The sequence below is a fragment of the Hyperolius riggenbachi genome, chromosome 4 (genome assembly GCF_040937935.1).
Source record: "Hyperolius riggenbachi isolate aHypRig1 chromosome 4, aHypRig1.pri, whole genome shotgun sequence".
Classification (NCBI taxonomy): domain Eukaryota; kingdom Metazoa; phylum Chordata; class Amphibia; order Anura; family Hyperoliidae; genus Hyperolius; species Hyperolius riggenbachi.
In genome coordinates, this window is record NC_090649.1 from 365,797,651 (window position 1) to 365,810,034 (window position 12,384).

Below are 12,384 nucleotides of genomic sequence, written 5' to 3' on the forward strand. Positions count from 1 at the left end.
CTATCAGACACGATGTCTTCCGGAATGCCATGCAGCCGGAAGATGTGAATGATAAACAATTCAGCCAGTTCTTGAGCCGAAGGGAGTCCTTTCAGGGGCACAAAATGGGCCATTTTGCTAAACCGATCGACTACCACCCAAATGACCGACATGCCTTCAGACCTGGGCAATTCCCCCACAAAATCCATGGACAAGTGGGTCCATGGCTCACTCGGGGTGGGCAAAGGCTGCAACCTTCCTACAGGTGCCAGCCGGGAGGGCTTACTCTGGGCGCACACCGCACACTCCCTAACATACTCCTTGCAATCTGTTGCCAAGGAAGGCCACCAAGCACACCTGGCAATCAGATCCTGCGTTCTGGCAGCTCCAGGATGACCAGCATTCTTATGGGCGTGAAAGAGTTGCAGAACCTGTAACTGGAATGGTAGTGGTATGAACAAGACCCCTTCGGGTTTCCCTTCAGGAACCTCCTGCTGAAAGGGACCCAAGATCTCTGTCCACTCTTCCCAAGACTCCGTGGCGGCTAACACCAGTTTCTGCGGAATGATGGATTCAGGTGTGGGGGGCTGTGCTGTCTCAGGTTCGAAACACCTGGAGAGGGCATCTGCCTTGATGTTTTTGCTACCTGGAGTGTATGTGATTATAAACCTGAATCTTGTAAAAAACAAGGACCACCGGGCCTGACGGGGACTAAGCCTCTTAGCCCCCTCGATGTACTCCAAGTTCTTGTGGTCGGTGTAAACAGTGATCGTGTGCTCTGCCCCCTCCAACCAGTGGCGCCACTCCTCAAATGCCAATTTAATGGCCAGGAGCTCTCTGTTGCCTATATCGTAGTTTCTCTCCGCCGGAGAGAACCTACGGGAAAAGTACGCACAGGGGTGTAGTCTTCCCTGTAACCCTGATCGCTGAGACAGCACAGCCCCTACCCCGACCTCCGAGGCATCGACCTCAACAATGAACGGATAAGCGGTGTCGACATGTCTCAGGATTGGTGCGGAACAAAACAATTTTTTCAGACTAGAAAATGCATTCTGAGCCTCCGGAGACCAGTGGGTAGTATCTGCCCCCTTTTTTGTGAGACTGGTAAGGGGTGCAATGATCGTGGAGTACCCTTTTATAAACCTCCTATAATAATTAGCAAAACCCAGGAATCTCTGGAGGGCTTTCAGGCCCACAGGTTGCGGCCATTCTAGGACAGCTGTGACTTTAGCAGGGTCCATTGACAGACCTGAGGTAGAAATCACATACCCCAGAAACGTGACGGATGTCACCTCAAAAATACACTTTTCTAACTTGGCGTAGAGTCTATTCTGTCTTAATTTGTTTAGGACAAATTTCACATGGACCCTGTGTTCGGGGAGGTTATTGGAATAAATTAATATATCATCGAGGTATACCAGTACGAATTTACCCAATACCTCCCGGAATACCTCATTGATTAGTTCCTGGAAGACGGCGGGCGCATTGCACAACCCGAAGGGCATCACTAAGTATTCGTAATGCCCGTCGGGTGTGTTAAAGGCCGTCTTCCATTCATCGCCCCTTCTAATGCGGATTAGGTTGTATGCCCCCCTCAGATCTAACTTAGAAAAGATCTTTGCAGTAGTGACCTGCGTGAATAAGTCAATGGTAACGGATAGCGATTCTTCACCGTGATTTTATTGAGACCTCGGTAGTCGATACAAGGTCGAAGACCCCCGTCTTTTTTTTTAACGAAAAAGAAACCGGCCCCAGCAGGTGACCGAGAGGGCCGAATAAACCCCTTGGCCAGGTTGTCACGAATGTAATCCTGCATGGCCAACTTCTCGGGACCGGACAAGTTATACAGGTGACCCCTAGGGGGCATACAACCAGCACGGAGATCAATGGGGCAATCGAACGGGCGATGAGGAGGTAATTGATCAGCAGACTTGGGACAAAAGACATCAGAAAAATCGGAATACACCTCGGGAACACCCTCCACGTACACCTTGGTCTGACCCAATGTCACCTTTCCTAGACACTGTTGGTGACAACGATCAGACCATCTGGTTACCTCACCCGTGGCCCAGTCGATTTGTGGAGAGTGGGCCTGTAACCAAGGCATGCCTAAGATAATAGTGGAGGTTGACATGTTCAAAACGAAAAACTGTAGCTGTTCCCCATGCAATACCCCTATCGTAACCCTCACCTGCGGAGTCTGAGACAGGGGACGATCCCGTTGCAGCGGGGAATCATCTACTGCCGTGACCTGAATGGGGGGACTTACTGGAGTGAGAGGAATACCCAACTCCCGAGCAAATTCAAGGTTCATAAAATTGGCCGCTGAGCCAGAGTCAATAAAAGCTTCAGTGTCCACAGACTTATCATCCCACGTAATAGTACAGGGGAGAAGTAACTTCTTCTCTTTTTGGGGTGAGAATGAAGTGCCTAGGGTGTCACCCCCCACTACTCCTAGGCAGACCCGTTTCCCGACTTGTTAGGGCAGTTTCGCACCCTGTGCCCTGCTTCTGCACAATACAGGCACAGTTGTTCTGTTATTCTCCGCCTACGTTCCACCTGGGTCAATCTTGATCGACCAACTTGCATGGGTTCGGGTGGTGGTGAGGCTGGAGAGGGTGACACCGGTGGAGATGCCGTTACTGCGGGTGTACCAGAAGGTGCCACATACGAAGTCACCCTGACCCGGTGACTGCCCCTAGTCTGCCTCTGATGGCGTAGTCGACGATCGACTCTGATGGCCGATGATATGGCCTCATCGACTGTTGCGGGCTCGGGTAAGGTTAGCATCAAATCAGAGACCTCCTCCGACAACCCAGATAGAAAATAATCCATCAGAGCAAAATTGTCGAATCTGGCGGTAACAGACCACCTACGAAATTCTGCTGCGTAATCCTCGACCGACCCTCTGCCTTGCCGCAAAAGTTTGAGCTTCCGCTCTGAAGTTGCCGCAAGGTCAGGGTCGTCGTATATTACGGCCATAGCCTTAAAAAATTCCTCGACTGAGGTCAGAGCTAAATTAGTGGGGGACAGGTTGTATGCCCAGGACTGGGAATCACCAGTTAACAGTGTTTTAATGAAAATGACCCGTTGGGTCTCAGTCCCCGAGGATCGGGGTCTTAACTCGAAGTATGACAACACTCTACTCTTGAAATTCCGGAAGTCAGACTTGTGGCCGGAAAATTTATCAGGTACAGGCATACGTATGTCATCACTAGAAGGGGATCGCACTGAATCAACTGACGTCTGGAGGGTTTGCACAGAGCCTGAAAGGGCATCAATCAAAGCTTTGTGCTGGCCCAGTGCTTGATGGAGGTTATCCACCGAAGTGGCAAGCATACCCAGACGACCAGTGTTTGCGTCCATTTTGTTTTTTGGTCTGGCGTTCTGTAACGATCGGTGGGCGCAGAGAGTATCTGATTACCGGTGATCTGCAGTATCACCGGAAATACAGATATATACCAGATTATAAGTGAACTGCAGTCTCACCGATAATCCGATATACAAACTAACCTCTGATCACCTGAGTAGAGTGTAGTGTTTGGTGTAACTGTAACACTAAGAGGACAAGGCCTCAATGCAGTAAGGAGTACTGTACAGATTGCTTCCGCAGACCTGAGCTCTCCAAGACGGGAGGAGTCAGACTGACAGTAGGAAGGGATATCTGAAAGTGACCCTCAGGAGGAAGGATCGCTAACAGAGCGAGGAACCGCCTCTAACGGTAAGGTCGGTTCTCGAGGTCGGACAAGCCAGGTCGTACACACACGGACAGATAAAGTACAGGATCAGGAGGCAAAGGCAGAGTCAAAGTACAGGCAGGGTTCAGCAACGGGGTATCAGAAATATCGGGGTACAAAATCAGGAGGCAGAAGCAGAGTCAAGGAACGAGCCGGGGTTCGGCAACAGAGTATCAGAAATATCGAGGTGCAAGATCAGAGTTCAGGAGGATAGTCAAGGCAGGCAAAAGTCATAACAGATAATCACAATCAAACTAGTACTTTAGCTATCAACAGAATCTAGCTTAGTGTAGGATTACAGCTCCAGCTGGTCCCGGCACACTAACGGATCTAACTACGGATCTGGGTGCTCCCACGTATGTGAACGCAACGCCAGACAAGGAGCAAGTGAACAACCAGCAGTATATATACTCTAGGACCTCTCCAGGACCTCCCTAATTGCTGGTCCAATGGGAGTAGTGGAATTTGTCAGCTGACCCAGCTGGTCAGCCGACACCCTTCTAACTGCTATTTAAACTCTGCCTCTGTGCTCGCGCGCGTGTAAGTCTGAATCTTGGTGGACTATCAGTCCCAGCCACGCCAGTACTGTTTTGCAATGTATCTAATGCGGGGGTCGCCTCTGATGTATATTCCGCCGTTACCAATGCGGATTCCGCCGCACTGCCCATGCGGCATGCGGCGTTTTTTCCGCGTTGTGACGCCATGCTGGACGCGGAAACAGCCGCCTCACCTCGAGAGATGGCGGCTTTTCTGCGTTTCCTCACACTGGTATAATACAATGTGCAGTCACACAGATGCAGTGAAAAGGTATACACTGACTGCTGGTATAATACAATGTGCAGTCACACAGATGCAGAGAAAAGGTATGCACTGACTGGTATATAAAACAGTTTGCAGTCACACAGATGCAGTGAAAGGTATGCACTGACTGTTGTGTAATGGTGAGACAAATACACTTGAAATCCTATAATGGGAAACTGTTATGGAGGGCAAGTCTGCCATCCATTCAAGTGAAAGGTATGCACAGACTGGTATAATACAATGTGCAGTCACAGAGATGCAGTGAAAAGGTATGCACTGACTGGTATATAAAACAGTGTGCAGTCACACAGATGCAGTGAAAGGTATACAGTGACTGGTGGTATAATACAATGTGCAGTCACACAGGTGCAGTGAAAAGGTATGCACTGACTGGTATATAAAACAGTGTGAATCCACACAGATGCAGTGAAAGGTATGCACCGATTGGTATATAAAACAGTGTGCAGTCACACAGGTGCAGTGAAAAGGTATGCACTGACTGCTGGTATAATACAATGTGCAGTCACACAGATGCAGTGAAAGGTATGCAGTGACTGGTGGTATAATACAATGTGCAGTCACACAGGTAAAGTGAAAAGGTATGCACTGATTGGTATATAAAACAGTGTGCAGTCACACAGATGCAGTGAAAGGTATGCAGTGACTGGTGGTATAATACAATGTGCAGTCACACAGGTGCAGTGAGAAGGTATGCACTGACTGTGCTGGGCCTTGCACAGTATAGCAATTAGCAAGGGCCAGCTGCGACAGACAGGGTTGTATATGCAGTGTCAGTGGCACAAAAAAAAAAAAAAAAACATCACAAGAATATTAGCTCACAAAAGAGCTTTTTTGTGGTGCCTTTCAGCAACAAATATCAGCAAGGAGACAGCTAACAAGACCTAACTAACGCTTTCCTTATCTCTCCAGCAACCTCTCCCTTCTCGCACTAAAGCAGGCAGCAAAATGAGAAAATGGCAGACGCTGCTGCCTTATATAAGGGGGGGGGCAGGGGTCCAGGAGGGATTGGAGCCTGATTGGCTGCCATGTGTCTGCTGACTGATGTAGAGGGTCAAAGTTTAGCCCAATGATGTAGAATAGGGGGCGGGTTGAACTCGCTATATGTTCGCATTTCGACGCGAACCCCCATTGTTCGCGTGAACAAGTTCGCCGGCGAACCGTTCGGGCCATCTCTAGTAGTATTCTGTGAACATCAGCTGTTCACATTTGCGGCGAACAGTGAACATTTGGCGTGTTCAATTTGGCCCCTATACATCATCATTAAGCTAAACTTTGACCCCTTACCTCACAGTCAGCTGACACATAGCAGCCAATTAGCTAGCACCTCTTCCTGGACCCCCCACCCCCTATCAAAAAAGCAGTTGCGGCGGCCATATTAGATCAATTCTCTGATGGCTGCTGACTGTAAATGAGAGCAGGGTCAGACTTGCTGCAGATAGGTAGGGAAAATATTAGCTAGGCCTGTGTTCTTGTTCCTTACTTGCTGTGAAAGCATTCCAAACAGCCCTTTTGAGGCCTAGCACATTGATCTTCTGTTTTTTTGTGTGTGTTACACTCTACAGCCCACTGACACACAGCTGTGTGCACACTACTGCTGTTGCCTCATTAATGAGAATCTGTACTGTAAAATTCTTACAATAAAAAGCATACCATTCTATTCATTATGTTCTCCTGGGCCCCTCTGTGCTGTTCTGCCTCTCCCTGCTGCAGTAGTGAGCAATGTTGCTATTTTTGCAGATGATACAAAATTGTGCAGAATCATCAACACTCAGGAAGATGGTGTCATATTGCAACAGGATCTGGATAGGATGGCTATATGGGCACATACATGGCAGATGAAATTCAATGTTGAAAAATGTAAAGTCATGCATTTTGGTCGTATCAATGGTCCAGCACCATACAAAATAAATGGTATACAGTTGGGGACATCAAACTTGGAGAAGGACTTAGGAGTACTTATCGACAACAAGTTAAATAATCGTACTCAATGCCAAGCTGCTGCAGCTAAAGCTAACAAAATTTTGGGATGCATTAAAAGGGAAATAAAAACTTGAGATGCTAGCATAATATTGCCTGTTTAACTCTCTAGTAAGGCCACATCTGGAATATGGAATTAAGTTCTGGGCACCACATTACAAAAAAGATATTGCTGTTTTAGAGCAGGTGCAGAGACGAGCAACAAAATTGATACGTGGGATGGAAGGTCTCACTTACCAAGAAAGGTTAGATAAACTGGGTTTATTTAGTCTAGAGAAAAGATGCCTTAGAGGAGATCTAATTAACATGTATAAATACATCAGAGGGCAATATAATAGCTTGGCGGGTGAGTTTTTGTCCCTAGGCCTTCTCAAAGGACTAGAGGACATGATCTGCGCATGGAGGAAAAATGTTTTAGCCATTTATTTAGGAAAGGGTTATTTACAGTAAGAGTGATTAAGATGTGGAATGCATTGCCACAGGAAGTCGTTATGGCAAATTCTATACCTGCATTTAAAGGGGGCTTAGGTGCTTTCCTTGCGTTGAAAGACATCCATGGCTACAATTACTAGGTAATGCCAATGATGTTGATCCAGGGATTTTATCTGATTGCCATCTGGAGTCGGGAAGGAATTTTTCCCTTTTGGGGCTAATTGGACCATGCCTTGTAAGGGTTTTTTCGCCTTCCTCTGGATCAACAGGGATATGTGAGGGAGCAGGCTGGAGACATACTTTGTACTGGTTGAACTCGATGGACGTATGTCTTTTTCAACCAAAATAACTATGTAACTATGTAATCCTGGCTTGTAATTGCCATTTTTATGCAGTGTTTACAAACAAAAGACATATCAAGTGATACGCTGAGAGTAGCTCAGTGTGTGAGTCATACAGAGTGTGCAGGGGGCCTGGAGAGGGTGTGTATAGCTTCTATCCAATCACAAGCAGCACAGCACATTCCAGCCTGACTGCCTCAGCCCGACAGAGCCGACAGAGGAGAGAAGATTAGATCATATAACAGAGATAATACAGTCACTGTGCAAATAGGAAAGGCTGCAGTAAGACAGAGCACATTAGAACAGCTGTAGGAACATATAGGATAGAAGAAATAAGGCTCAAAATTTTGTTACAGAGTCTCTTTAAGGCCTCTTTCACATCTATCAACGTGTGCAGGAATCATTTCCTGCACGCGTTATATGCCCTGCGGCGTGTCATCGGAAATCTGCGGTGCGACGCAATCAGCGGCGGTAGCTATTAATTGAACCCGATGGAATCGACGCTCCCGGGTGCGTCGAACCGCAGCGTCGGGTGTGAAAGGTAAAATGAAAGTCTATGGACTTTCATTTTACCTTGGTTAACGCAAAGAATTGCCTTTGCGTTGAAACGCTGGAAAAGGGCAATGGTGTGAAAGAGCCCTAAGAACCACTCCAATGCATTATTATTTCACAGTATTCTGATAGTACTATTATATTATTATTATTACTATTATTTAGTATTTATATAGCGCCAACATCTTACGTAGCGCTGTACAGTATTCAGTGGAGGAAATAATTATTTGACCCCTCACTGATTTTGTAAGTTTGTCCAATGACAAAGAAATGAAAAGTCTCGGAACAGTATCATTTCAATGGTAGGTTTATTTTAACAGTGGCAGATAGCACATCAAAAGGAAAATCGAAAAAATAACCTTAAATAAAAGATAGCAACTGATTTGCATTTCATTGAGGGAAATAAGTTTTTGAACCCTCTAACAATAAAAGACTTAATACTTAGTGGAAAAACCCTTGTTTGCAAACACAGAGGTCAAACGTTTCTTGTAATTGATGACCAAGTTTGCACACAAATAATTATTTCCTCCACTGTATATATATTGTATTGTCACATTATATCTGTATGAGCTTGATTCACAAAGCCGTGCTAACTCATAGCACGGTTACGCTAGCGTTTTGTGCACGTTATAACACGCGTAATGGTTTTCGCACGTAAATGCGAATTTTTACACACAATCGCGAATTTTCACAAGGAAACACGCACGAAAATTTGCGTTTGCACGCAACAAAACGTTATGCGCATTATAATGCATGCAAAACGCTGGCGCGACCGCGTGAGTTAGCATGGCTTTGTGAATCAAGCCCTCTGTGGGAGACACTCCACAGCCCACTGACACCCAGAGCTGTGCATATTGGGATTTCTGCCCATTAGGCCCCTTTTGCACTTAATCAGTTGCTCTCAGTTATAACGTAAAGAAAACAGATTTTCAAAGTAATGCCCATGTTTTCCTATGGCACCTTTCACACTTTTAACTGAAATTTTCTCCCCAATGCACTGCTATGGAAAAAACGTATACCAACGCATACCAACTGATTAAGTGTAAATGGGCCCTAAGGGTTTAAAACCCAACTTTGCATCAACTCCATAATTTGTGGTGAGACTTTTGGCATGGACCCCCCTCTGGCATGCCACAGTCCAGGTGTTAGACCCCTTGAAACAATTTTTTCACCACTTTTGTGGCCAGAAACAGTCTTTGTAAGTTTTAAAATTCACCTGCCCATTGAAGTCTATGGCGGTTCACCAGATTCGCCTGTTCACGAACATTTTAGCGTTATAAGTGTTAGGCACACTTCCTGCGCCATTTTTTTTTAATACTTATAACGCTAAATAGCATTATATAATTGAAGTCAATGAGGCGCCAATTCTATTCTTCTGGCACTGTGTGCCATTTTTATCTGATCAGTTCTATAACAACCTGTGTAGGTTCTTAGTCCTGACTACCAGGGCCGGTAAAATTTTCACCCCAGTATAGGGAAGGTAGCCAGGTATAGGTGCTTTATGTATAGGGTAGCCAGGTATAGTTGCCCCCAGTATAGGTAGCTAGTATTGTTACCCCCAGTATAGGTAGCCAATATTTACCCCCCTGTATAGGTAGCCAGTATAGTTGCCCCAGTATAGGTAGCCCGTATAGTTTCCCCCAGTATAGGTAGTATGGTTACCCCAGTATAGGTAGCCAGTATAGTTGCCCCCAGTATAGGGAATATAGTTGCCCCTGTATAGGTAGCTAGTATAGTTGCCCCCAGTATGGGTACTGTATGTGTGGTGTTGATCCAAGGATTTTATCTGATTGCCATCTGGAATCGGAAAGGATTTTTTTCCTTTTTGGGGCTAACTGGACCGTGCCTTGTAAGGGTTTTTCGCCTTCCTCTGGATAAACAGGGATATGTGAGAGAGCAGGCTAGTGTTGTACCAAATTTTCTGGTTGAACTCGATGGACGTAGGTCTTTTTTCAACCCAAATAACTATGTAACTATGTGTAGTATAGTTGCCCCCAGTATAGGTAGTATAGTTGCCCCAGTATAGGTAGTAGATTTCCCGTCAGCTTCCTGATCCCTGACTGCAGCCTCCCACAGCTCAGCAGCTGCCACACTGTATACAAGGAGGGAGGTGGATCCTCAATCATACCCATCATCAGCACTGCATTTGTGCAGCTCTGTACTGTCCTGCTAACCAGAGAATGAGATCAGTGGTGGGACTCACATCCGAATAACCTCTCTAGCGGGGGCCAGAAGGGATATTGGGGTGCCCCTGTAATAAGGGCTGAAGTGAGTGGAGCCGTATATCCTTATTGCCCCTGTAGTAAGGGCTGTGCAGAGATGGTGTGTTGCTGGAAACAGCGGAAGGGCGCTTATACTCTCAAGGCAATTACAGACTTTTGTGGTTAGGGTCTGGAGTGCCACTCCTGTGGGAAACTATTCCAAACCGCTTTGAATGTATCTTACAAGACTTACAAGGAGTGCTTCATTACAGTAGTGAACCTAGTGACTTTTTAGCTCAGTTTTAGCTGTTTTATCAGAGTGTGTTGATTCATTCTGTGGGTTTAGATTAATGTGACTTTTGAGGGATCACTCTGAAGTAGTGACCGAATCCTGTGGTGCGGTGAATACTGTCTGAAATGTATAGGTAGTATAGTTGCCCCAGGATAAGTAGCTACTGTAGTTGCCCCAGTATAGGTAGTATAGTTGCCCCAGGACAGGTAGCTAGTATAGTTGCCTCCAGTATAGATTAGGCAGGTAGGTGGCCAGCCTGCTACCGCCTCCCTCCCTGCGGTCACCGCTTGTCTTAACTTCTGAGCTAGGATAGTCCCCGGCCACACCCCTCACCTCCGACGTAGAGCAGCGCAACCCGCAGCTGCTGTGCAGAGGTAGCAGGACAGTGGTTTCCCTGTTAACGGCGATATACAGGAAGTAAGTAGATGGGGAGGGAGAAGGGGGGACAGTGGGATGCAGCTCCAGGGTCCATGCCATCTGTTGAACTGGTTTCACCTGGCATCATGGGACGTCCACTCCTGCTAACTACTGTTGCTTGTTTTAATTATTTTCTTAATTTATATTAAAAACGTAATTGTTTTTTAGACAGTTAAGTATAATTTTTGTGTGTTTTTTTTTTTTTAATATATAAAGGAGAGATTGGGGACTGGAAGAGTCTTTTCACTGAAGAACAGAGCAGAGAGGTAGATGAGAAGTTTGAAAAACACCTTGCCGGAACAAACCTGGGAAAGAGAATAAACTATGCAAAATACTGTACTTATTAATGGACTTCTGACTAGTACATACATAACACCTTTTTAATTCTGTGTATGAAATAAACACTGCATTCATTGCTTTTTTATTGCTTTAGTCATTGTAAAATGATGAAATGATCTGAAACTGCAGTTACTTACTGATCAAATGCTAAATTCATTGTTGCAATTATCTCATGAGTTTCTTTACGATGTCTGCATTGGATAATGAGAAAATAGCAATCAGAAAAATATTTTTAACATGATTTTCTTCATAGAAAGTAATACATTTTTCTAATGTGTTATGAAAAAGGAATCAGATCAGAATGAACAAGTTGTATGCAGTCTACTCCTTAGCAGTTCTTTGCTGTGTGTCTGTCTCACTTCTCTCTGTACACTGTAATGTTTTCTAGCATCCCCCCATTATATTCTCTGAGATTGTGATGAAGATGAATTGAGCATTTTCCAGAAATCTAGTTCCTTCTGTAACATAATGCAGTTTTTGTTGTTTAAAAATACACTTACAAAAGATTAAACCAGATATAAACAAAAAACAAACAAACAAACAAAAACAGTATTAACCACTCGATCCCTGGGGGGTGGGGGGGATTGGTTAGGGCATCCACTAGTAGACTACCATGGATAAGAGGGGATACTCACTAGACACTAGTGGATTTTTAAATTGCCAGGGGGTACTGCTAGACTACTAGCAGGCCATTACAGTGGAAAGTGATACCGCTAGACTACCAGAGAACTATAAAGGGGAAGTGGCAGCACCACTACAATACTAGAGAATCCCTTAACGGGAAAGGGGGAGGACCCTAGAGTACCACAGAAAGCTATTGAGATGGAGGGGGCAGTACAAGACTACGACTATGGGAAAAAGTGTCCAACTAGACTACCAAGAAGTTCCTTAAAGAGGAAGGGGGGCAACTTGACTACCAGGGTCTACCTTAAAATGAACTCGAGGTGAAAATAAACTGAGATAAACAACTATATTTATCCTCCTACTCCAAAAATTACATTTTTTTAAGTATACCAGGGTTTCTTTTTATATTTAAACATTTACAAAGTAGGTTAATGTTTTACGACTGTAACCAGTGGCAGCCTATTAATTGTTAGAAAAAGGTCACTAATTCATGTATTTGATCTCTCCCTGTCCTCAGAAGTTGTATTCTGCCAGGAACACTTTTATGGCTGTAATTTGCTTATCAGTAATGGTCACTATATTCCCGACAAGGTAACGATAAGACAGAAGCTGCCACTTCCATTCCTAGAAATTAACTTTTTCAGGCAGCAAAAGAAAACTATAAAAACAGT

General features: G+C 45.2%; 1 protein-coding gene across 1 annotated transcript in view; it reads left to right on the forward strand.

The window, feature by feature from the left end:
• LOC137504047 (sulfotransferase 6B1-like) overlaps positions 1 to 11,169 on the forward strand; it is a 100,642-nt gene extending 89,473 nt beyond the window's left edge. Inside the window, exon 7 of the mRNA XM_068231969.1 lies at positions 10,967 to 11,169. Coding sequence (XP_068088070.1) covers positions 10,967 to 11,097 — 131 coding nt within the window. The 3' untranslated portion in view covers positions 11,098 to 11,169. The remainder of the gene's footprint in view (positions 1 to 10,966) is intronic.
• Positions 11,170 to 12,384: the final 1,215 nt, after the last annotated feature.